Below are 27,529 nucleotides of genomic sequence, written 5' to 3' on the forward strand. Positions count from 1 at the left end.
ATCAGGAGCCAAGAGGACAAAGGTCCAGCTGACCTGGAAGGCACCTAACAATAGTAACTATGGAGATATATACTTCAGGTAACACACTCACTCACACACATATACACACACACAGACAATGGAGGATAAGTACTTCTTTAATGCACTTTTTTTTAATTCAACCTTTCTCATTTCTTTTATTTTAAATAGCAGGTTTTAAAGTATAAAGAGTTGTTTTGCAGATATCACAGATTTGTCACATTTTTAAGGTTGGTAGACAGCATGAAGAGACTCATATTTACCTGCTTAAATCATGACAAAAAGAGTCATGTCACGAACAGGTTAGTTAGACAGGATTAGCAGTTAGGACCATTAGTGGTACTGCATCCACTGACAGCCAGCCAACCATTCAATCCACGTCTTCCTAACACTGCCACTGCTTTGTTGTCATGGCAGCGCCACGCTGGTACAGGACTATAGAACATTCTGGGCTCAGCTGAACAGCAGCTCTCTGAAACTGGACAAAAGCGGAAGCTCTACAGCTACAGTGAGCAATGACTGACCTTACTAACTACACACACACACTCTCACACACACACACACACACGCACACACACACAGCTCCATGTCAAAGCTGAGATGTAGCAGTACTGACATGTTTCTCTCTCTCTTTTCAGGTCTTTTCCTCATCAGTGCTGCTCTTCATCAGCTTGCTGACTCTTTCTGCCTATTGATGACACACACACACACACACACACACACACACACACACACACACACACACACACACACACATATGTATATAAAATCTAAAAAAAACATAGGTGTGTGGCTTGGAGCAGCACTCCAGTTTAACAACCAAAGTTAGTCATGCCTCTATTTTGCCTTCTTGACATTTTACATCTGCACTCTCTGATTGGCCCCAAATGCTGTTCATGCTTTTTTCATTAAAATAAAATACAAACCTCATTTCTATTATCTGGTTTACTGATTTACAATTCAGGATTACACTTGTCAACCCACACACACACACACACACACACCCACACCCACACACAGAGGAAGAAAAGGAGACATCAGTCAAGTCAGGTAACAGTTTATTTAGCATTGCTCTGTCCATGGCAATAGTTACACCAATCAAACAGAGTGAACAACAACATTACAGACAACAGACAGACTGATGTAAAGGCAGGCACACATAGGCTACAGTATGCATGTCACAGTGAGGTGGGGGTGGGGGGAGGGTCATGAGGCTACACCGTTTAAGTGTCCAGTATCTATCCAGTAAAACCTTTAATACTGTTAAAGTAAAAACTAACATTATGTTTCAGTTCACAGACTTTGTACTGTTCTATGTCATATCACTTGATGTATCTCTGTTAAAAGATACATAAAGTGTCATCTAACCTCAACATGATTACTCATCCTTTGGGACATGTTGCTTCTTCACTGGCTCTGCTGGCTGTCAGTAAACCACATTGTTGAAAAGTAGAAAACTGAAAGTGCTACATCTTAAAAACAGGCAACTGCTCTGCTCTGCTCTGCTGTCTTATACTTGTTATTTGAACTTTTCAACAAAGTAACCGTACCTCAGCTTCAGTTGGATATCAAGTATTGAAATCACATCAGTGTTTTACAGAAACAAGACTTCAAAGTGACCACACGATGCGTTACGATCGTATCAGCAGTGTGTGTCAGAGGACTGTGAGAAGTGAGAAGTGATACAAGTTCAATACATCACAGTGACTTCTGTTAGCTGGTACACAATATTTAACCGGTTCTATTATTTCACTATAAGACAGTGGAAGGTCACCAGCAGAGATCTACATCTTGGTTACAGACACTTAAAAACACAAAGCACTGGAAGTGTTCTGCTTCATGGCACTTGGAGAACAACGTTCATGCACTAAAACCGCTTCTTTTATTTGAATGATACTACACAGCTTGATTAATGATGACAGAGCACATGATAGAAACATTAAAGTACATTATAAGGCTTGTGGGGAAAACAGGGAAACACCTGGAAGACTATTTTTTGCAGGAGGTTATTCTAAATGAATTCTAAAATCGCACAGTTGTGTCATGTGTGTCCAGTAAACTGAATCTAAACTGTAGACTTCCTATGACAACAATTAAGCTTGTAACATGTATGTTGCTATCGCATATGTGTCCACTGTGTAAAATCTTGGTTAGTTCAAGAATCTCTATAGAGTGACAATACCAAGGAAAAGATACTTTAACAGCAGAAATATGGAGTAAGTGTGTGTTGACCTTATGTTGAGACACGAGTGACATGAGGACAGAGCTGTGACAGTTAGGAGGTAGGATTCAAGCAGTAAATGCAGACTGTGGCAGGTTATTTTAATTCAATAAGAAACATTTTCCTCTTCTTTTTTTTTTGACCCTTTTAGTTAAGCTGCTGGTTGTGAGGTCAAAGTGCTTTAAAATGTGTTTAAAAATCTATCAAGTTCCACTTTTTAAAAAAAATGAGCACTGACATTGAATCAGCTCAGGAGTTGGTGTAAGTTTGAAGTAATGGCTCAAGCTGGAAAATGCTGCATTTATGTCACATGGGAAATTTGAGGTTCCTAGATAAATACAGTTATTTTTAGCTTTCAGCAATAAATACTAATATAATAATATAATACTACTTTAGAAGAGTGCTAGGTAACCCTGGGTTTAAATAGACCAAGAACAGATATTGATACTGAAATATTGCTAATTAGTTATTTAATGGTCAAGTATTAAAATGGCTCAACTACTTCCAATCTGAGGATAACACTGTTAAAGTTACATTAATTCCATCATGGTATCTTTAACACGCAAACACTTGAACATTTTAGTTTTTTCCCACGGGACTTAAATGCAGCATAGTAACCTCTCAGGATGATGACGTGTGTGTGTGTGTGTGTGTGTGTGTGTGTGTGTGTGTGTGTGTGTGTGTGTGTGTGTGTGTGTGTGTGTGTGTGTGTGTGCGTGTGTGCGTGTGTGCGTGTGTGTGTGTGTGTGTGTGTGTGTTGGGAGTCTAGAGTCTAGTCTAGCTACCTGCATCTTCAAGCTCTGGAATTGAGCTTCTTTCTCTCTCACGGCTACAACAGGAAGTACAATATTAGCAAGACAGGGAGGCAGACGTGTCACGGTCATCTACAGGTCGTAGAGGACCTCCAGCACTGTGGCCACAGACCAGGCCTGGGTCTCACAGCTGAATGGGCAGTACTGGCCATTCTCATTGGTCAGCTCTGGCAGACCCTTCCATGGAGACCTGAGGAGATGGAGGACATGTGGAGGGTTTAGAATTTACTTTAGAATGAGTTAGATTGCTGTTTGAAGCTAACAATTCAACATTAAGTCATAGAGACAAAACTGCTGGAGCATGGTGACAGTCCTACCTCTCCAGGTGAGTGTAATGTCTTGACAGAACATTTTTGACCAGGGTGACAGTCTTGGTGTAGGTTTCTTTACCCATCTTCTTGGCGAAGTACAGTTTAGCACGCAAAAAGTAACCTACAGGCCAAAGCCACTCCTACACACACACACACACACAAAGAGAGAGAGAGTCATAGTTATTGTTGTTTAACTGGGCTGCAGTACCACACATCACCAGCAGAGGGTGGTGTTACTCACCGGTCCCTGGTGGTAGTTAAAGCCTCTCGCCACGTTGTAGTTGTCGTTGTCCAGTGCGTTGTCATAGACACCACAGTACACCATGTCACTAATACAAGATAAGACAAGATAATAAAATATGATCAAAATACAGATATAGAAACAGCACGTGTGTGTATGAGAGAGTTATCTCTACTGATATTTCTACTTCTGCATTACTACAAGTACTAAAACTACTCTCAACTGCTGCTGAAACTCAACTTTCCATCAGAATTACATGATGACATGCAGTAGACAAGTGAAAAGTACAGATACTAAATACCTGTCTATCAAAATAATACCTAAAACATAACATAAAACTCAGCTCAGGTTTGAGTTTAAAGCATCAAACTATAGAAATAAAGGATGAGAACTGTGTGTCAGGCTGTTTAAGGGTTTATCTTTTGTCCTTATAGTGTACACTTAGCTTCATCTGGGGCTCTTCAATTGTTTCCTGTGTGTGTGTGTGTGTGTGTGTGTGTGTGTGTGTGTGTGTGTGTGTGCGTGTGTGTGCGTGTGTGTGTTGAGAGTATATAAAGAATTATTACTCAGGATCAAGTGTTTTCATTCCCAGTGGTCCCAGTAGTTTCTTCTCAGCCACCTCCAGAGCGTGCCAGGCTCTCTCTACTGTGAACAGCTCTGGAGCCTGTCACACACACACACACACACACAAACACACAAACACACAAAAGGAGGGAGAGAGAGGGTGTCAACCAGCCAGGCACAACTCTACAATAAAGACGTATTAGCCTCTTAAGCTACACATTTATTTGTAACTTTATTATTAAGACAATGCAGGTCAAAGTCTGTCCACTTACCACTGTCATGGCGATAGTGAAGTTGGGTCTCAGTTGATAGTCGCACCAGGGGCTGGAGGCTCCGTAGCTGTCCTTATAGATACCTTTTTTATGAACCAGGTCAGGGTGCTTCTCGTTGGGGTCGCCTGCTTCCCCAGACACCCAGAAACCTGCTTCGAAGGACAGCTGGAGCTGATCGTTCCACTGGGTGTACGGGATAAACACTTCTTTACCTGGAACACATTATTACAGACAGCTGCTGTTATTCCACTTCTTCATCTGAAAACACCACTACTACTACTATTCTCCAGCCAGAGCTACTCTACCAACTCTATTAATATAATGTAGATTTGTTCCTCAGTTATTGAAACCTTTGAACATTTTTTTGCTCTGTAATTTCATTTCACATTGAAACATTTCAAAATAACAACTAGGTCTGATCATTTTTTATGGTGTGTATGTGTGTGTGTGTACAGTATGTGTGTACTTTACCATCTCTGTGTACTTTAGCTCCCTTGTAAGGGAACAGTCCTTTGCCATGGAGGTCCACAACCCAGCGGACAGTTGACTTACTAAGACCAACTATCTCCACTGGAGCCCCATCTCTGGACAGAGAGAGAGAGTCTCACAGACATCAGAATCAGATGCATTAAAGTAATCACATAAGAACAGTAGCTGGGATAACTGTGTGTTACCTGGGTGTAGCAGGCATGCCTTTGTTCCTGGCTCTGTCACTTTCTCCCATTTTATCCATCCAGGTGCCACAGTTAAATCGGTTTCCTCCACTGACAAAGCCGGTCACTGGATCCACCTTAACAGCCACGTTGAACCCTGGAGAGAAGCAGCAAAGCTCAGAAATACTACAGCTGGAATAAAACAGGTTAACACTAAACCTGTCTTTATTTGGGATACATGTGTGTGTATTATTGATTTAATGAATATTTTGTTAATTTTACAAACAAGGAACAATACAGAACAAGAAAGCACATGTGGGTAAAAACAAAGAGTCAGCATTAGGTATAAAATGATATCTTGGTATACACACACATACCTATTCATATGTATAATACAAATACAGACAGCAACAAAAATGTTTATGTGTGTGTGCATTATTGCTTCATCCACAGTACTCTACATGTGTTGTCTCTACCTTCATCTCTCATGTGCATGTCTATCTTGGATCCAGCGTTTCTCTCTCTGTAGGAAATTCCCTCTAGGTGGCGCTGCAGAGCCTCCTGAATTACGTCGTACAGAGGCTGCTCCTACACTCGCACACGCACACGCACACACACACACACACACATAAATTAAGTGTTAGAATTCGAGCATTTCTAATTTGAGTAGAAGTAGTGGTAGAAATAAAATGTGTGTGTGTGTGTGTGTGTGTCAGATACATACCACCTCTCCAGGTTTGCAGGGCTCACAGTCATCATTCGGGTACATGCGTGTGACAGGGCAACGGAGGATTTCATGGCCTTGGGGAACGTGGGTAGCGTAGTCCTGCACAGGAGCACATCACAGATACAGTATCATCAGTTTGTCAGACTGTGATCAATACTTTGATGATCAGCTTCTGTGCTTTGAATCTATGCTGCTGGTTGATGATTTTGGGACTACCTGGATGCACTGCAGCCACCACCACACAGCATCACGGCAGTTGTATCTGGCACAGCGACCCTCACCCAGCAGGTTGGGGATCAAACCGTGACGCAAGGTCCCAGCAAAGGACAGGATGATGTTACTATGGAAACCGTACATTAAATAGTTTAGTCACTTTGTGCTTGGAAGGCTGATACACAAAAGAAGAGAATCCCACAACTACTTTATACGCTTAAAATCTCTCATCGGGACATATTCAGTACACACACTAACACACACACACGCACCGGGCCTCAATATGTCTTCCAGTGAGCAGCATCAGTCCTCTGAGAGCGATGAAAGTGTCTCTGCCCCAGCAACGGAAAATCCCAGCAGAGAAATGAGGAAGACCTGAGGAAATATCAATGAGTGTGTCCATTAAATCAGCCAATGACTGTCCACCTACTGTATATATATATGTATATTATTATAAATCATTTATTTCATCTTCATCTCAAACTTCTGCAAAAAACATGAAGTCCGAAGAAACTGATTTGACTTATTTTATTGTACTTCATCATTTTGTGTTGCTAGGTTACCTGCAGACAATGAGACGCAGCACTGCTCCTTCTGGTTTGTGATTGGACTGATGCGATAGGGGACGTCGTCGATTTTCATGGAGAGGGGAGGCAGGGCGGCGCAGCGTCCAATGCCGCACATCTGGACCGAACCCAACGCCAGGTGTCGCACGAAGGTCGAGCCTTTCTGGACGAAACTGAGAGAGAGAAAAAGAGAAAGAACGAAAATAAAATTATTTTCCACCATCTAAATCTGTGTTTGAGTGCACAAACAGGCAAACAGCACCTACTTGGACATGAGTTTATAAGCTGCATCCAGAGCCGTGGTGTAGGTTGATACCAGGATGGCGTCAAAGTAACAGGGGATGAGGTAACGTGGGATGTGTTTCAGGTAGTGAAACATGGCTTCCAACCACTGACCCACCTGCAGACACACAATGTAATGTCATTGTAATGGATGGTCAATTACTCTAGGTATAATCCTCAGGTCTCACTGTCGATGGTACTGTTTGTTAAGCCTCACCGCTGCCAGTGGTCCCCCTCTGTGGATCAGCCTATTAGAGACAAACTCAATCAGCCAGTCTCCTTGTCTGAGGTTATCACACACAGGATGGCCCAGGTCATTGTGGGGACGGATATCAGCCAGCACTGATATGAGACCTGCAGAGACACAGTGACAGATATTTAAACTCTGTGTGTGTGTGTGTGTGTGTGTGTGTGTGTGTGTGTGTGTGTGTGTGTGTGTGTGTGTGTGTGTGTGTGTGTGTGTGTGTGTGTGTTTTCAGAGTATGCAGTAGGATTTTCATATATACAGTTTTGCATCAGATTCACAAAAATGTAAAAAAGACACATTTTATTTCCATTTTTGTAAACTGTGGGTCTATGTGGTGATTTTACAGCTCTCAAATGTAAAAATGGGTCAAATTTGATCCTGAACAGTGTGTTAAGGTTAAACAATAGACTTTATTGTATAAAATGACATCAGGGCACTTCACTGTGAATTCAATAATTATAAATAACACAAAAAAAAACAGAACCAAAATGAAAAAGTTTGTATATATAAACTTGAATTAAGAATAAGTATCAAAAATATACATAAAATGCTGCCTATCTAACTTTTAAAAAAGTATCGGCACTCATCAAACAAAATATACACTGATACAGATATATCTGTGATAGGCGGATAATATCAGCTGACTGAAATATCGATCAGGCTCTACTTCATACTTCATATACTACTGTAGAAGCTATGTGTGACTGAGTTCAGTGGGTACTTGATGTATCTACTGTACCTTGTAGTCCAGCATATTTTAAGGTCTCCCATCCTGGGATGCTGTAACAGCCTCCACCATCCTCCTGTTCCTCTGAGTCACAGCGGAACAGCAGGACGTTCAGGTCTGCCAGAGACAGGGCGGACATCAGCCTGTGAACATCACACACACAAAGCTGACAGTTCATATATGATGCTTTACTGGAGAAGATTCTCAAACAGCTCAAACTGGAAACAAAAAAACCCACAAAATACAGCTTTAGCTCATAAATCCTGTTCATCTACAGCGTCATCATTTATTTCACCTAGAAACCTTTAATACAGAAATAGAAAATGGTTGCAGGTAAAGTCATGAGGAGTGTGTGCAGGTTTATGCTGACTCACTGTGCCAGTGGTTTCTGCAGAGCAGCTGGTGGGTTCTCATCTGCTACACTACCTCTTTTGTATTTGGGGCTGAACTGGGACAGAAAATACCTCAGCATCCCGACCAACTTCTGGGCTTTGGGGTCCAAACTGACCCTGTGAGGAGGACAGAGAGGTGGTCATTATGTAAATATGTCCACATTTATAAAGCTAGTAAGTCTTCTATCTTGCTGTATATGTTGCAGTGTGTTTGTGTGTCTTACCTGAAGGCGATAACGCTGCCAGGTGTTAACTTCTGGAAGGAGATTTCTTGCACGAACTCTGATTTACCTTTAGACGTCACCCCAGCCTGCTTCACCAGTGTACTCTCCTCTAACTGTATATATATAACCAGCATTAGTACTGATATGATCATTTCTTTCACCCATATGATAAAAACTAAATTGCATCACATCATTTACCGGTATGTGCTCTTTTATCTCCACTGTATATTCTGGCATGCCGTTGATGAAGTTGCCGTCCTTCTTGTAGCCTCCACCATGCCTGTCCACTGTCCTCGCCTCCAACACCACTTCCTCTATCTTCCCTGGAGAGAGAGAGGGGGGGAAAATATAATAAATAATGAGTCAAATAATAATCGAACAAAAGAGAAATCCATGTTTGGTGGTCGATCACCTACCAGGGATGAACATTGGTGGGACGCTGGTGCCGTACTCGTGGTGTTTGGGGTTCCAGAAGGCCGTCCTACACACCGACACCACAGACTGGTGGGTGTTGGGACAGTGACGAGTAACTGCGACTATATCTGAATCCACCTGGTCTACGTACACCTGTAGAAGAAGATGATTCATGTTAGGAGAATGACCTAAAAGCAGAGTTACAGCAAGATTGTGTGTCACTGTACTGATACGCAGACCTGCATGAATCCCTTTGAAGCCAGCTCCTGGTGCAGCTTGTTGAGTGCCAGTTTCCCAGCGATGATGCCAGTATGAGGTCCAACCTCGCCAGCAGAGGAGGGGGGTGCAGCGGGGTTCCACTTGGGGTAAAAACGCTCCTCCTTCACCACAGAGATCTACACACAGACACTCACACATTCAGTGGAATTGTATAATGATGATGTGATAATATAGTGTAATTCTTTTGTAAAAGTCAAAATTTGACATATTAATACAATATTTCATACATTGTATCACTGCTGGGTAAATCTCTGTATTTCACTGTACATAGTTTTAAATGTGATGATGATAGACACTGCTGGCGATGAACTTTTCTGCCTAAATGGTTGATCTTAAAACTTCTTTTACAAGTGTCAAAACCCAAAGTAATAATGTGAATGTTCTTTTCTGGCAGCAAAAAAACTTTTTATTTAGTAACCAACCACCTTGTTATTATAGTTTTCTATCAGCCGGTGAATACAGGTGGAACACATCAGTTCCTCCTTTAGTGTGACTGTAATCTCACTTTGACAGACGCAGAGCATCAGATGCAAGTATCAGTGTGTGTGTGTTGTCTAACCTGATGTGGTACTAATTCATCATATCCTCTGGTGGAGCCAGTAGCACAGCAGGCCATAGAGACAATAGCAGAGCTGGGCAGAGAGTCCAGAGCTGAACGCAGCTGTAAAAAAAAAATAGAGTACATTAAATTATATTTTATTTCAAACTTCTTGGAGCAGGTATGTAAAAAAAGAGCAGCAATAGAATTGCATCCACTATTGCATAAAAATTCTATACATGACAGGAATTATTGAAATGTCATTTATTTATAAAAAAATAAAAAAAATAAAAACACACACAAAAATGACATTTTTATTTGTTTTATCTTATAAATTGTCAAATAAGAATATATAATGCATGCTAAAACGGTTGGTTATCAGCATCTTTAAATCACTTAACTTGGACGGACACCCACCTGTATGGGACACTCGTTGTCATGGGTAACGTCGAGGAACATGGCGTGGGCGATGCAGGGCATCAGTGGGCGGAGACTGGGCTGAACCATGGCTCCTACTGGCTCTCCTCCGTAACGATAGACCAAGCGACCCTCCTCATGGCTATCACCAGCTGACATGGCCTCTGGAAAATGGTGTGAGGGGTACGAGAGGAGAAGGACAGAGAATAAAGGCATTGTGGGTATAACCATTATCACAATTCATACTGCTGATGCACTGCACCAAAGTCCACTAATTCACACATTTGGTGCAGTTAACCTGGTTAAACTCATCAGTCAGGCTGACAGCTGATGGACAACACAAGCTGCTGTTAGTAAAGAGAAGCAGGCTGGTTAATGAACCTCACTACTTTTTTAGTGCCTGTTATACAATTGAAAACTGTCAAAAGTCTGGTCAGATTCATTAACTCATTACTTTTCCTTTAATCAGACAGTTCCTGATTGAATATTATTTTAAAACCATTATTTAATATTATTTAAACAAAGCTCTAGTATGGCTGCTAGTGTTTGATAACATTACCATTGGACAACTTTGGCTTATGTAGTATTTATTAATAAAGTGACATCATGTCCTTAATTATACTGTTATACTGTAATCTATTGTTGTATTTTACCAATGTGATGCTCGTCTATTCTCTCTAATTCTCATACTCTATTGTCTAAAAGGTGAAACACACTATTTGTATTAACCCAGGTGCTCATCAATTAGTCAGTGATCTTTCTAGTCCTCTCATTGGATGATTGGGGCAGCTCTTGTACTGTATGTATATATTAAAGTGTGATAGTGCTGCACATGATATACCTGATGAAGGCTAAAGAGGCTGAAATGCTGCAGTAACTAATTCATTTTTCGAGATAAAGTATTTTTAAAAAGTCTCATTTTGGTATAAATTCTACAAGTGGAACATCTGTGCTATTATTGAAAAATTCAAAAATAATTATCCTCTACTTCAGTGATGGTCATTACTCAGAGAGGTATTATATTGTATACTGTATTTTTTTTTTTAAACAACTTTATTGAGCATGAAGTGTTTTAACCACTACTTTCATTACCCTGTATATATCTGTACTGTCTTATCCTTGTATTGTAAGTTAAATTATTTTTTTTCTATTATGTCTTACGTTTGTTTTGTTGATATGGACCTGCTGCAGATAACGTTTCTACTCTATTATAATGTTAGAAAGCAATTTTAGGAATTGTGTTTAAATATACAGACAAGAAAAATAAATGCAGGTAAATGAATGGAAGAACACAACTAATACACATGCTTGTGTACAGTGTCTCGCTGAGTAGTTTGATGAGTATGAAAATCACCACTAGTCCTTTAGAAGAATGCTGTTCACCCCTTCATTAGAGTTTCACACACTGGTGGGGGGACAACACCTCACTAACACACTGCATGTTAGTTTGAACTGTCACCCATCTGTTTACACCAACAGTTAATAACTTGTACAAGCAATATGCATACATACATACCTTGGTTATTGAATATACAGTACAGTATATATGGGTGGGTGTGAATTTTGAACATATACAGGACTGTACCTCTTATCAGTGATGAAATCCCTAGCCTGGTAACGAAGATATTATCCAGCTCCTCGTTGCCGGTGAATAGCTCAGCCACCACATACAGGTTAGGATTCACTGCTCGGGCCACGTCCAGCATGTACTGGTTAAAGCACAGCGAGGCAACACACCCAAACCAGTGCAAGAGGTCAGTGTTAGGAAGGAAGGAAGGAAGGAAGGAAGGAGGAGAGGGGGGAGGAAAGTAGGGGGGGGTTAGGGGGGCAGAAGGTGAGTTTAAAAAAAAAAAAGATTGAAAAAAGGGGGGAAAAGAGGGAAGAGGAGGAGGAGAGTTATTGTGAAGGGGTTAGTGATAACAGGCCTCAAAGTAACCACAGCATGCAGTCAAAGAAGGTGAGAGTTATAAAGTTAAAAAAAAATATAAGTTTGAGTGTGGGGGAGTCACGATGCAGTGAAAAGAGAAGAAAAAGAGACAAAAAAAACAAAAACAAAGTCAGCTTGTGCATGAGAGTTGTACCTCGAATAAGGCTGCTAATTCCCAGCCGGTTAACAAACACATTGTCAATGAGCTCGCTGCCTGTAAACAGCTCAGCTATCACATACAGATTGGGTCTGATCGCTCTTGCAGCATCTAGCATGGCCTAGATGAGACAATACAGCAGTGTTACACACAGGGAGAGAGGGAGAGTCAGTTGTTAACAGGGTTACATCAATAATATCAAAAGATTGGGTTTCGGTCATATAAAACCAGTCTATTAAATATTCAGTGACAATTTACAAGTACTAATCCTGTGTCACTGTGTCGATTTTTCTTTTATTCATCATTTTAAAGTACTTTCAAAGTCTGTAAAATCGTTCAACTGTTGTCCCATACTAAGTGCTGGGCAACCATTAATGTTTGACTTTAAATTCTTATTTCCATGTCACAGTGACTTTAAAAGATAAATACATAAATTATATGATGATTTATGAAAATAGAGTAAATATGTGCACTACATCAGTCTGTGTTTCTATGTGTTCATGCCTAAATCTGCTCATGGGGTATGAACATGTTTGTCATTTATGTCACACACCTCCTTCTGTCGTTATATGTTGTGTATTAGGCCAGTGATGAGTAATGTTACGTCTGTCAAGGTGAGCAAAAGCGACATTTTGAAAATCTTCTGGTCACTCACTCTTCTTGACTCTATATAACCGTACCTCAGCTACATGTAAGGGTGTAGAGTGGCAGTTGTCCAGTCTGACACCGTGGAAATATTTGGCTGTGATTTCGGTGTATTTCTGCATGTGGGCCCACAGGTACGGGCAGTCCTCGGGTCCGTTGCCGTAGCGGAGTTTGACGCTGTCGCCCCAGCAGATCAGCTCACGACGGATGTACACGTTGGAACCTGCAGCGAGGAGAGAAACACACACACAGTCATTCACACGTTCATCAAGTACGGGCAGTTCAGCATGTGAGTTAAACTGGTTTATTCTGACTTATAGAGATTCTCACATTAGACATTCAAATCCAACTGTGTTTCATCCCATATAAGAGACATAAGTGAGAGGAGTTGAAAGTTAATAAACATCTAACTACCAACCAGTTATAAAAATGCAATGTGTTCAATTCAGTTCTATAGATTAAAATGCTAAATGTATGAATTTCATATTTGTGGCAAAGAAGTGAACAAATTCAAATATTCTATGAACATATTACACATATACAAATATATATATAATATACTGAAATATACAATAAAATATGACAATTGTAAGTTTAAATTTGACCAAAAAAAAGAATGCACTTCTGGGTTGCAGCTACATTTTTGTATCTAATAAATACATGTATTCAATTTATTGGCTGTATAAAACATGTAATACATCTAACCTCCACTCCCTGTCTCAATAACAGCATGCTTTTCTCTCCCCTTTACTGCTTTTGCCCCTGATGTTTACCTGGCTCTGCAAAGTTGCGTAGCGGGTCGTCGCTCATCACCCAGCCGTTGTGAGCCAGGAAGTGACAACACTTGTCCGGCTGGTCCATCAGGACCATCTCCTGAGCCAGAGTCATCTCGGGAAATGGGAAGGTGAAATACCTGAGACACACACATGAAAACACATCTGATTTATCACGGATTTCATATCCTGCTTCTCAGGAAATGATTTAGCTTTGTGTTTTATACTTGGCATTACTATGTGTCTCCATCATCCACCTTCACTGTTGCGGTTAACAGAACAGGAAGAAGCTGTCTCAAGTGACTGACAGTAAAAGGCTGACGTTGTGTAACTACTTACAATAGGAATGAGGGTTGTTTGCATCAGAGTAACGTGTGTGTGTGCGTGTGTGGTCATAGTGAGAGATTTCAACAGACATCTGAAATAAACTCTCTTCTCCTTTAAGTTTCTCTTAGTGTACAGTACTTCATACGGTTTGATAATAAAAACCTGAAAAACAGTCTACATAAAACATGACAAAAGATGACTCATTAAAGTCAGATGTTGATATTCTTTGCACATTCATACTGTATCTATCCCACTCCTTGTCCTCTCTTTAAAGCTGTTACCTGGTAACCAGAGGGTTTTTCCTGTTAACAGGTCCCAGTTTGGGGCCGTGGTCGGCCATACGCTCATATACTACATTTCCCACGACGCAGTTGGCAGCCTGGAGGAAAGAGGAGGGAGAACACGATGAACACCTGCCAACTTTCTATCTTAATGTACAGCAGCACAAATGTGTATATAAATTCCAGAAAGTCGGCTACATTTACATCCACTGCTGTTGTGTGAATATAAGGGGGAAAAAAATGCTATTTTTACAAGTCAATGCCATTAAACCATTATAGAGGAAGATGACACAATGAGATGATGTCATTTAAAAAAAGTGACAGTCTAAACTCAAACGATGGAAAACATGATGTAAATATGATATTTCTGTTTGTTTCAGGTATTCATTTGAGGAATATTGCAGTCTCCTCATGACTCCACACACATCTGATGTTTTCATCTGTTCATTGGAAGCTTGAAAGAAGTTAAAGTGACATGTTTCATGTATGTCATCATTTATTAACCAAGTTTGTTTCCATTTCATTTCATCTCATTTTATTTTTATTGATTCATATTTATTTTTTCTTCATCTGCAAATTGATAATGAGGTATGCACCTACTGTATACCTACACACTAATATACTATACACCATACACTACACACTAATATACTATGTTCCAATTTTAACAAGGCTCTATTTTGGTATTCAGTACACAAGAAATACATGATGAACCTATGGTGTATATGACACAAGGCATCCTTCCAGTCTCTACTGTATATCATGACAACAGTTGTCAGGTTTGGTTCCAGCTGGCTCCCATGTGTCTGCTACAATATGACATGTCTGACCTTTCCTTCAGTGCTGTCTCATGCTGTTGTACTACATTGAGCCGTTAGCAGGAACCCTGCCTGGAGATAGATTACACTTAACCCTACCTGCTCCTGATGCTGGTGCACGATGTGGTATTGTTCTTCATTCAGCTCGTTCAGCCTCTGTTTGAACCAGCCACAGCAGTCCTCTATGTGCTGTGGAGAGGAGCTGGAAGGAGAGGTAATATTAATACCATTACTACTACTACTTTGTATAGTGCTATAAAGATTGTTTAAACTTGTCTAAATGGTAAGAAGAATGTTTGCTGATCTAGACTATGACTTATGACAAACATCAAATCCAGTTCAATTAACAGCTAAATTTGTATCAGAAAACGATGTTAATAATATTAATAATAATAAACTTTATTTATAGAGCACCTTTCCTTTCAAGAAAATATGTAGTGCAGCTTTCTTTAATCATTATTTTAATTAAAGAAAGCTGCATTACATATTTTCTTAATTAAATTGGCATAATTGTGTGTATTTAAAAATCCAGCAGTAAATGATCTGAGAGTTTGTGAAGGATTGTAAAATGACAGAGCCTGAGATGTGGGTCGGTCCCCAAAAAACATGTAAAGCTTTAAAAACAAGTAAAAGAAGCTTAAAATCTATTCTAAAAGATACTGGGAGCTAATGAAGTGTAGCTAAAACTGGAGTCATATGCACACTCTTCTTTATTTTGGTTAAAAGTCGACCACTTTCTAAACATCTGAATATTGAATATCTATAATTCACTATTACTATAAAAATATTGCACCTGTAGAAAATAAATGTTATAATGTTATCTGTGGGCTCAAACACATTTAAATGAGTTTTTTGCCACAAACTCATTTGTATCTTTCAAAGTAGACACTTTTTTTTTTTTTTTTAATGGTGTAATTCAAAGTTCTCACCATCTCACCAAAGCTAACCTCTCAGCAAAAAAAAAAGAGAACCAGAACATAGCCACATCCAAAAGACAGAAAGTTAGAAACTCCTCCACCTTTCTGAATGTAACTCCATATGAAATAAGTAACACTTATTTCTGGTCCTGTATCTATCTCAGTGTTTTTAACTCGATCTCGATGGAATATTCATTTAATTAATATTAATTTTACTAGTAATATAAATTTGACTAGTAATAGTAATAGCTGTTAATATGTTTGAAAAAGCCAATGTTAAAAAAATTCAAAATAACAGCTTGTGGTGTTGAGTCAGACCTGTGGGGTACAAATGTCTCCAGAGCAGAGTCCATGTCCACTGTGTTACCAAAACGATGGTATTTTGGGTCCTGGATGATCTTCAGACCCTTCTTCTGTCCAGTCTTACTATGGTCTGCCTTGGTACCTAAAAAACCAACACAGACTCTGTTAATGGCATTTTAAACAGATGTTTATACCATACTAGCATTAAGAGGCACTGAATGCACAGACATGTTGTGTTGTGTGTAGCTGCATGTATGATTAAAAAAAACACACCTCAAATCATATTTAGTGATTTAAGTTCCAACTACCAAAATCTACCCTACTAATTTAGTTTTTAGCATGTTTTTAAAGTGCTTCAGTCATAATGGGTTTGACAGTGTTCAGTGGTGATGTGTCTGGTCTACACACCGTCCTGTAGGAGGACTCTGAAACGATTCACAGCGGTGTCCACCTTGATCTGGAAGAACTCCCACAGTTTGATCTCTGGATACACATCCTGCCACAACACGCTGCGGATGGCCTGATACACACACACACACACACACACAGGATTATAATTCATTCATTCACCAGGTAGTCTGACATCATCCTGAAATCATACAGTATTTATTCATTATTATGTAACACAATAACAGAAAGTTTCTTTGTGTTCTTTGAGGATGTAACTTCATCTGAGCGTGGACATCACACTGACTCACACTGACTTACATCACACTCACTGCTTGCAGTTAGTCATGCAGGAAAACACATTTAAAATCACAGATTATATCAAGTCATGAGCTCTCTCAAATTTGTGTACTTCTAAATGTATTTGGTTTGGCTTTTTCCTGCATCCACATGAAAAAGTTATGGTGCACTTAACTTAACATAACTAAACAACATGCGTACTCACATTAAGATGGGCATCGTTGGTAATATCAGGAGGAAGTCCTTTAGATGTGTAGCGTCCGTCCGCCACCCTGGTGGTTAAATGCCAGATAGCTCTGTCTAAGACCCAGGCTGGACGCAGGTGAGGAGAGTTCACCATGTTGTAACCACACTCGGGATGTTTTCGGATCCAGCCACTGTTAGCCGCTGAGAGGAAGAACAATAATCATTTAGCTGTTTAAATAACAAGTGATAGCAGTGAGGAATGCTGGAACACACACTTTAGAACAACGGTGAGGATGAACCACAGAGGAATCATGTAGGGATTTCAATTGTTCACTGGTTTGAACTGCCTCACTTTAGCTACACTGAAAGATTTTGATTCATTTATGGCACATGAAAGAAAAGTATATGGGTCAGTGACAAAAGATGATCAATTCAAAAATATGTTAAAAAATAGTTTTAAAAGCAGCATCAGGTTTGTTAAAATGTACATTTAGTATTTTTATTGGTTGCACCATTTTTTACCAAAGTAAGACTGAATGCTCCTGAAAATGTCAAATGGTGTAACCACAAAAGAATGATAAATATTACATATTTTATCCACCTACAGTGTATTTAAGTGGACTTATACTAATAATTACTTCATTTAAAAACATGTAAATGTTTCCTGATTGACGTGATTCCCCAGATGAAATGTAATATTAAGAACAATTGTATTCCATTACCTTTATTTAATATAAAAAGTTATAATGTAAGATCATGCCAAACTAGTTGATATGGTGTTTTATTGAGAATGTTGTGTTTTTAAGCAAGTTGAATTATTTGGTACAAAGTTTTTATGGTTACGCCACTTAGACATTTTTGCCATAATCCTCTAATATATTCTCTCAAAATGGATTAAAAACAGAAATTTGATGCTGGGTCCATACGTATATTTTCACATTTTAACCCCTTTAAATTTGACTGAACCACATGGACAAAAAAACCCATCATTGACTCATACATAATACAAGCAGAATGTTTTAGATTAGGAAAAGAGAACAATAACTAACAAAACAGACATGTGCAGGTGGAGCCAATGAAACCTAGAAGAACTTGTCAGGTGACCCTGCTTTGGTCAGACATACAGCATAAAAACTTAAAAATAAAGAAACACAGACAAACACAAAAACATAAAAAAACAAAGAGTACAGAGAAAGGTGACAATTGACCGATGTATGAAATATGACAGTGAGAGCAGTTATGATGTTGCATTACTTGACTGGTCCAGAAAGGAAGAGTATGGTTCAATTTTAAATGATTTTAGACCGGTGGTATTCCCAATATGATCACATCCAACAGACAGGAGCTCGGAATCTAATTGAAAAGTTGGAAAAAGTTGTCCTGGAAAAGGCTGGATTTATTGGCTGACCTGTTATTGCAATTATGGATTTGGAAGTTGAAGTAAGATCAATTTTGAACACATTAAAAAAAGGGTTTAAATCAAAGAGGATGCATACAGATTTGAACAAAGGGGGTAAAATGATTTAGTTTTTTAAAGGATGATGGTAAAACCAAATGGATACAGTTTACTGACATGTAGTATGGTAAAGTCTGCTTACTGGTATTTCAAGTTATTGTACAAGAAAATATGCATATATAAGTGCAAGTGCATTAAAAAGCATATAATACTAGATTTTAGCAGCAGATGATGAAGCAGTTTTATTTAAATAGAAAAAGTTGTCATATTCAATAAAGCTCTAAAGTGAGAATGACACATTTTCTATCTCTTATCACAGATGTACAGATAGTGTGATAGTCGGTAAAGCGACGTCTCACTCTGTCGTTAACCTTTTAAACTGGCTCATTTTACTCTTTGACCTTTCTGGTGATAAGGATAGAAGGGTACACTGGAGAGCACACACAGCACACAGAGCTGCACTCGTTTCATTTACTTTCATGTTAGTGTGTGCAGTTTTCATTCAGAATCTACATCCTGTTTCAAAGAATGCATCATCATTCTGACCCCTAAAAAACAAGAGATTTTTCTGTAGTCTTGTTACTGATTAACAACCATTACATCATAACTGTGTGAATCTGCATTTTCTGTTCTTTTACACATAAAGGTGTAACTGCTGCAGTTATTATAATCTCCAATCTCTAAAATGTCAACCCTTATTTATATTTTCTATGTATTTATGTGCTACTTTATGTAATACTTCATTCAGCTGAGTCACTTCACTGCTCTCTCTATGGGCTAGTAGCTATGGCTTGCTGCCAGTGGCCTCTATTAAAGTGAAGCCCGTCCTTGGTTTTAGCATGCTGCTCACACATACACACACTACATACTTCACAATGTGTGTGTGTGTGTGTGTGTGTGTGTGACAGATAGAATAGAAAGAGAGAGAGAGGGAGTGGGGGATACTTTATTCTGAAAGCCACCACCGCCTGAACACATATGTTTTATAACAAAGTTGGTACATTATTAACCTTTATTTTACCTAGAAAACCACTGAGGAGGAATCCTTATTTCTTTGAATTCACCACTTTCAACAAGTTTATTGAATAAATAATGTCTATCATTACTAATTAGAAAAGAGATCTAACAACAATCGATTAGATTTGCATTCCTAAGTGTTATTTTAACTAGAGATTGTATACATTTCACTGCTTAATTGAGTGTCCTGATGCATCTGGGTTGTGAATATTCTACTGCTAAAAAGAAATCAACATTAGTTTTAATAATCCCCATCTTGTTATTCTTTTACTACTATTTGCTTTATTCATTCCACTACCTGAAATAGTCACGTTATATTCTAGTATATGTGTCAATGTATCACTACAATGACCCAGTTTCGCTCAAGGATCAATCACTTCATCTGATTTGATCACACCCCTGCCAGATAAAGCAAATGTAAAGCTCTGAGCTCCTATGAGCAAAGAATTCAAATGTCTTTTCTCTTAAGGATGATGTGTTCTATATAAATAAAGCTTATCTGTCCTTAAAGTCCCACATTATGTGTTAGACTTGTCAGGCTGTCACACACAGTCACTCACCAGTATGATTATACACCACATCAGTGATACACAGCATGTTCCAGTCCCTCCGCATCTTCTCCACCAGCCCCCCTACGTCGGTCCAGCCGTAGTTCTGACCTTCTGGACTGAACTCTGGGTTAAAGGTCAGCTGGTCAGCCAAGGAGTAGCAGGACCTGGACTCTCCCAGAGTCTGTAAGGGCGTTAAGTGGATCAAGTTGTATCCTGGGAGAGGACGGGACACAGAAACACACACAGTATTAATAAAGTATCTTCCTACTGTCCTAAAACACTGTACTTACACACACAAAACAAGGGTAATGATTGATCAATTCAAGATGACAGCTAAAATAATATACTGTAAACAAATAGTCACCATTGTGATGATGCGGTGATGTCAGGAGAGTTCAGACATTCTTACTCTTTCCTCTCTCTGATAGCACTGTGGTGTCGGTGGGTAATGTGAGTAAATATTCAGTTAAGACTAATCTACCACACACACCTGACTCCTTGGACACTCTTAATCTATCCGGCCAGTCATTCAGGTGTCCCAGACATTTGGACAGGTAGGTCTCGATGGTGATGCAGTCTAGTGGAAGGACGTGGCTTTCTGGTCCGACTTGAAGGACCGGGTTGACGACGAAGTAGCCTCCTCCTGACCGATCTGAGATTCTGTAGAGAAAAAGATGGAATTCAGGAACAATACGAGAGAGAGAGAGAGAGAGAGAGAGAGAGAGAGAGAGAGAGCTAAAAGATGATTGATAAGGTGGAGGTGAAGAAAGAACATTATGATATGACTGGAATGAACTGATTGCAGATTGGCTGAGCAGATGATCTCAAGTCTTCCATTAGAATAAATGACTACTACATACAGGACAGGACATATTTGAAACAGTTTGAGGACCATTTATTATTTTTGTGAAGTATATGGACCTTGTTCTCTGTGTTCCAGGTTGATTTTTATTATTATTTTAGTATTATTAATGTGTACTTCACCTTACTTGTACTTTTACTGTGCTTTATTATGACAATAAACAATTAATATATGGTTTAAAAAAAAAAAAAAGAATGTTATGAACAAGAACTAAACATAAAATCCAAACCAAAAGACACCACAGTAGACTTTCTGAACATGCAATAGATGAATATTGGCATTATGAAGCCCGTCAAACGGTACCTGCAAGCGATCTTTTTTGCACCCAGAGCTCGAAAATATAACTATTTGTATGGACTTGCTCTAAAATCATCAGTATTTTGTCTCAACTGGAACTGGAGAGAAAGTGTCTGACACTCATCTATTAACGGATATTTAATACTATGATACTAAAAGTGCTTTGCAGCTGTCAGACATATATTAATTGCCGTACTAATTTAAACTTAAAGATCCCCTACTTATTGATCCCCTTCAATAATATTTGATGTACTCCCTTGTTGAGTCCATTATTTACATGATCTTACCCATGAGAAAAGTAGTACTGATAGGACCCGGATACTTTCAGGTCCAGAGTGCAGAACTTATCAGAGTCATCCTCTCTTCCCGTTGGGTTGTTCCACTTCAAAACACGGTAGTTCTTACGCTGAAACGGCTGTCCTTCAAGTGGGTAGTTTGTGTATACTGTAACGGTCCTCCCCTGAAGACTGGGGCCAAGCTGGAGGTAGAGCTCAAACCCTGAGGAGGAAAGGAACATGTGGTGATATTGAAAAGACAAAGAGGTTTCAATTCTATGTTGTAATTCAGTTCATTTTCATGTCATTTTTGCAGCGGAAAATAAGATTTCTTTTAATTTTTAAAAGCTCTTAAGTGACTTTTTGCTTGTTCTCTCATCCACACTGGCCTTTTATAGACTTAACATCACTTCCAAAACCCACAAGACAAGACACAGCTCTGTAGCTCTGAAATAAACAAAAGGAATGCTTCACATATACAGTCACTCATAATGAAATTAGCCAAAAAAAAAACCCAACCAGTCTTCTTGGCCCTCTAGAGTTTGGACCATGACAGTATTATCTATATATAGACCAGTTGAAAAAGCAGTCCACAAATCCCTCTCAGGTTCAGATCACTCTAAATGTCAAGCAGTACACTTCTCCCTCCAAGACAGCAAGCTGCTCCTTCTTCAGTTAACACACACTCTTTATTTTACATTGATTTTACTTATAATTTAAAAAAAATACTCCAGCTTTACTTGACTTACAGTATTTGCTTTATTAATGTTAAAACCAAGAACTTAGGTGTGTGAAAAAACCCAAAACAGGAAGCTAATTGTTGCTAACTTGTACCTCCTCATCAAGCACCATGTGTACAGATCAAAAAACACCACCTTTACATATCCTGTCATATACATTCATCCAATCAAATGTGATTTGGGACCAGATTAAACCTTATATAATATAAACCTCAACTGACTATTAGCGAGTGGTTCTTAGCAGCTAGCAGAGCAATATTATGGGTCAGAGTTGTGTGTTCGGAGGATATTTCTAACTACAGGTTACTAGTTCCAGGAGCAAAGCAAATTTTACTGCAAACTTCACTATTTTTAAGAAAGCTACCAAATCCTGGTTAATTCATCAACAACCCAATACTGTGTCTGGTTTCTGTTGCTACAGACGGGGGACAAATTACAGAAAAAAGTGGCACAGGTCTGAATGAACTAACCCTAACCCAACACCTCACTGAGACACTTGATGTTGGTTTTTCCTTTCATTTTGTCCCCCACCTGTATGTTACTACTAAATGTGTATTTTACTGTATCTTGCTGTACTCAGTTTAGTATATTAGTATCTGTTACAAACACTATGATGCTTAATACCTGTTTGTCTATTTACAATGACTGTATCATCAAATTTCTGGCTGGACCGCAACAGCAGCACCAGCACCAGCCCTATAACCAAGATTGTCTGTCCGTCGCTGACTGAGTGATGAAGTTACATCATTGGTCAGCAGAAGGCGATGGAAGGCCCAGTATCCCAGAATGAATTCTGCACCCACTGCCAGCAAGCATCAATGAGATTAAACTGTTGTCATTTTCACTGTTGGACTTTTAATATGTCACTTTATTAAGTTAAATTTTTTTCCCCAGGTATGAATAGTCCCACGATTACCTACCAAAGAGGACTATCATGGAGCATTTACATACCGTTGCCAGGGTTACCTACTGTCAATTTCAGTGTCTTTTCAAAATTAAGCACTTATATGTTCATGGTAAATAAAATAAAAGCACATAAATACATTTATGCATGCAAACATACACTGTGTTGGGATCATTTACACATTAATGATTAAGTTTTCAGGTTGGGGGTCAGTGAAATACCATATAAAACATATCAAATTTATCGATTTATTGGGTATTGAATCTTAGCACATCACTCAGCTAGCAGATCAATAAGATAGCTTCAACCCAAAAGATTTGGATCCTACTCTGCACTACTACACTCTACACAGAAGAGGACAATATAGTGGATATAGTGGCAAATAAATGAGGTGGAACACATAAAGCACAGGTGTTTAAAATGAGTTCTACTGTACCTTGATCAAGCCTGAACAGAGTCCGCTCTAAATTCTCCTTGTCGTTGAGCACCAGGACTCGGATCTGCTTCATGTGTTGAGGCAACATCTCGAAGGTTGGCTGACCCCTGATCTCCTGTGAAGAGGAGAAAACAGGTTAATAAAGAGTTGTGACCTTTTTATATGGAACAAAACACTTCAAAAAACATTCAAATCATTTGTCTTAGAGCTTCTACACCACATCCCTCAACCATGAGGACACACTTCTTGAGAAAAATCAGTAGAGGCTATAAGTTTCTAAACATTTCTTGCACATCACCAAGTCTTAGTGACATCTGCCCAGGATTACAACTCTGTGAACTGAGAGGATGGAATCCAAGCTAATGTTAATAATAGTAGGAATCTTAATCAATAAGGACAGTCAGTAGATCTCAGATGAATGTTCCCTGATGGATTTCTACTGGCGAATCTTTGTTTTTAGTATCAAGCACAGCTCTCTAAACCAGAGTGGTGGATAAAAACTGTTCATCAACCCCCTCTGTTAGCAGTTTCCAGATCTTAACCTAACTGAACACCTGCAGGAGATTTTGAGGCGGTGAACGAATGATAAAAATAAGGCTTTATGTTTTTAGAAGAATGCTGTTCATCCCTCCAGTCGAGAGAATCTATGATAAGGAGGAATGAGGCTGTTCTGGAGGCTTGTCACTACCTGTTAACTCATCCTCTTACTTCAGTGGGTTGTCGTGTTAAATAAAACATGAAGAAAGTATTATTTATTAATATAAAGGCACTAGACTAACTTCTTCACTGTCTGGCTGCAGAGTTTGTGGCTGTGCTGCAGTTTGCTGAAGTTCAGTTTCCATGTGTAGTACACATATGCAGAAACCGCAACGCTATACATACTGATACAGACTGATCCCCTTTAAATAAATAAAAGCACAGTCGGTGATATTTTACATGCAATTAATCTGCATTCAGTGCTAAAAAAGATACCTCAATCATCTGTGACTAAGTTGCAGGTGCATCAGTCAAAAAAAATGATCATTTACAGCTAAGGAATCATCACAGTATAACCCTCACAGGAAATGCATTGATGAAGTTCCCTAAAAAACTGTATGAAAGACATAAACGGCACACAGAAGGTTGGCAAATACTGCTAACAGGCCTGAAGATAAGAAGGGTTAACTGTTAAACAAGGCCTATTTCTGCAATCGGGTGGTTGGGACACAGGTTGTGTAAAATAGGTTAGTGACACAGCAATAGGAAGCTCACTTTGTATACCAGGAGAAACTATATGTACTGTGGCTGTACCAGACAATAGAAGTGGATCCTATAGGACACAAAGCTTCCTCAGGCAGCCAATTTGATACACATATATATATATATATATATAGCCATAGAAAACTGTCTAAAGATAAAGCCTAATGCTGACTTTTCTAATGCACATTTTTACTGGATATGAAATAACTGTCGTGTTTAGCAAACTATTCTAGAAACTACATTGAAACTTTACCATTGATGTGACTGACCCATTAAACCAAAGCCAATGGCGACTAACAAGTGACCAAAATAAACCAAAAAGCATTTAAATGGGGTAAAGAACCTGCATACATTTAGTCAAGTAATGTACTTCAATACAGTTTTGAGTACTTGAGTATTGCCTGTCTGTTACTGTATACTTCCTACTCCTTTCAAAGTAGTAGTAATTGTACTAAATTGGGTTGCAGGTTGTTAGATATTGATTAAAACTCTCCACTAGAATATATAAAGTGGATAGGGTACATGTGACAAGTGAAGTAAAAACTCTGAATACTTCCTCCACCACTCGCCATTTCAGCAATGAAAGGTGGAAAGTAACCATTACACAATTGATTTATGTCCACATATCAGAAATATTCAGATTCATTAAAGGAGAAGTGTAGTATTCATTTGCATCTAGCAGTGAGGCTGCACAATGAAACAAAGCATGTAAGAGAATTTACGGTGGCTTTGAAACTGGCAAAAAAATGCAAAAGGCGCTCCCTAGTCGTTTGTCCATTCTGGGCTACTGTAGAAACATGGTGGGCTTTGTGGAAAAGGACCCACTCGCTATGTAGATATACAGAGCTCATTCTGAGGTAACGAAAATACAAAAAATCTTATTTTCAGCTGATTATACACTGCCAATGGAGCACCTAAATATTGCACACTGTTCCTTTAAATTACTTTCGGCATTTATTTGTGTTTTACAGACTGCAATCATAATTTTCATGCATTACTTGTATTTTCAGATTAACATTAACTGGTTAACTCAACATGCTTCTAGAAGATGGAGCATTACATCATACTAACATCTGAATAATACACATGCACTGATTGAATGTGTTCATAAGGCTGTGGTTGATCAGATTTAATTGCAGCGAAATCAGCCAGAATGAACTGGTATTATACTGCATGTACAATACTTTATTTTATTTTATTCTATTTTGGTAGGGACTTCCTGGAGCCTTCAAATAGCCCCCAGAGACCCTATTACTTGCACCACAGCAGTCTGAGGCTGGTACTAGAATACTCATACAGTAAGACCAGACAGGCTTCCTACAGGATTGTCTCATGCATTCAAATCTTTGGGTTGAGTTCTGTAAGAAACTGGATCCAGGCAGCAGGTTAATGCATCCAGAGTCAGTGAACTTCACTGAACCCTCCCACTGAGTCTGCGCAGCGCTTCAGTCTGACCAAGACAAGGTCAGGAATCCAGCCGTTAATGTCACAATTTCTATTTATAAAACTCTTCACACCATAGCTCAGCACGTCTAGCCAAGTCACACAAACAGATATATAAATGTGCAGTCGCTTCAAGATGACAGAAAATGACTATTAGCTGTGATGATGCAGAAGACTGCAGAGCTAACGTCGTTTGCGGCTGTAGAAAAAAACAAAACAAACTCCATTTAAAAGAGTGGTCGTTTAATATTGGCTTGTTTACTGGCGAACAACCATGCTTCATAACACATAATGCATGACCACTTTTTAATCTTTAGAAACCAGTCAACAATTCGGCATACGTGTGATTTGCTGAAAGTACATATTTTTTAATAAAATGTCATTGTTTAGATGTGGTTTCGCTGTTAAATCACACAGTCGGCTCCCATCAGAATGAGTGGGCGGTGCCATCACGGCAACATTTTATGTTGTGTTCATACATGTTTCATGAAGTAACATAAAGTACCGTGGTCCTCAAGGAAGATAAAGTTCAACGCGTTAGTGAACAGACAGAAATTTGAATGGTGTTCAGCTGTATTTGTTCTTAAAATAACAGATAGTAAGGTGAAAACGTCACGTCTGTAGAGTTAACCTATAGCTCAACTTGTGACAGCTAACTAAAGCAGCTAATATTTTATCTTCTGACCTGCGAGCTTGCTGGGGATACAGACTCGTTGCAGCTTAGTCATTAAAACAATGTAAAAACATTCCCAGTCACCTGTTAGTTGTGTCTCTGGTCCGAGCAGCAGCAGGAGAACAGAGTGACGGCTGACGGCTCTGTTTTCCTGGATGTCTGAGGCTGAAGTGAGGGGGGCGTGACCGGGGTTCATTACCGTAATGACACCAGTAAAGAGGAACGCCGTTTTGAGATAAGCAAATGTGTTCTTCAAACAAAACTGTGTTCGGTGTGATAATAAGTAACACACACAGAGTTTCTTGCTCATTGATGAATGTTCAGCAGTAGCCAGTCTTGCATTAGAGTACTTTGGAATTTAGTACATTGCTAAGGGGAACTTCAGTGGTGGTTGTTGAACAGTGTTTGTTTATTTGTTCCTCTTGCATTCAGATACAAACCCTTCACTTCTTGCTCACCTGGGCTTAATAGTTGATGTCATATAAGATTTTAAACTG

At 39.1% G+C, this 27,529-nt stretch overlaps 1 protein-coding gene across 2 annotated transcripts; it reads right to left on the reverse strand.

The window, feature by feature from the left end:
- Positions 1–1,059: 1,059 nt before the first annotated feature.
- Positions 1,060–27,175, reverse strand: LOC133990257 (glycogen debranching enzyme-like). 2 transcript variants are annotated; one of them, XM_062428513.1, is made up of 35 exons: positions 27,117–27,175; positions 23,678–23,792; positions 21,610–21,820; positions 20,654–20,823; positions 20,173–20,376; positions 17,159–17,340; positions 16,675–16,786; positions 16,282–16,408; positions 15,146–15,248; positions 14,229–14,326; positions 13,621–13,760; positions 12,883–13,070; positions 11,704–11,827; positions 10,119–10,282; positions 9,723–9,824; positions 9,124–9,279; positions 8,887–9,037; positions 8,669–8,793; positions 8,471–8,583; positions 8,229–8,363; positions 7,867–7,997; positions 7,098–7,234; positions 6,865–6,998; positions 6,596–6,771; positions 6,305–6,407; positions 6,036–6,159; positions 5,817–5,918; positions 5,569–5,680; positions 5,114–5,249; positions 4,911–5,023; positions 4,440–4,651; positions 4,170–4,267; positions 3,604–3,691; positions 3,369–3,502; positions 1,060–3,241 (listed from the first exon to the last, which is right to left on the reverse strand). In XM_062428513.1, the coding sequence occupies exons 2-35, from the start codon at positions 23,763–23,765 to the stop codon at positions 3,124–3,126; spliced, it is 4,611 nt and encodes a 1,536-aa protein (XP_062284497.1). In that variant the 5' UTR covers positions 23,766–23,792; positions 27,117–27,175; the 3' UTR covers positions 1,060–3,123. The 2 variants fall into 2 exon arrangements, with proteins under 2 accessions (XP_062284497.1, XP_062284498.1); XM_062428514.1 differs by lacking the exon at positions 11,704–11,827 and adding an exon at positions 12,200–12,323.
- Between the last annotated feature and the right edge of the window lie 354 nt (positions 27,176–27,529).

This window comes from Scomber scombrus, chromosome 11 (genome assembly GCF_963691925.1).
Source record: "Scomber scombrus chromosome 11, fScoSco1.1, whole genome shotgun sequence".
NCBI lineage: Eukaryota > Metazoa > Chordata > Actinopteri > Scombriformes > Scombridae > Scomber > Scomber scombrus.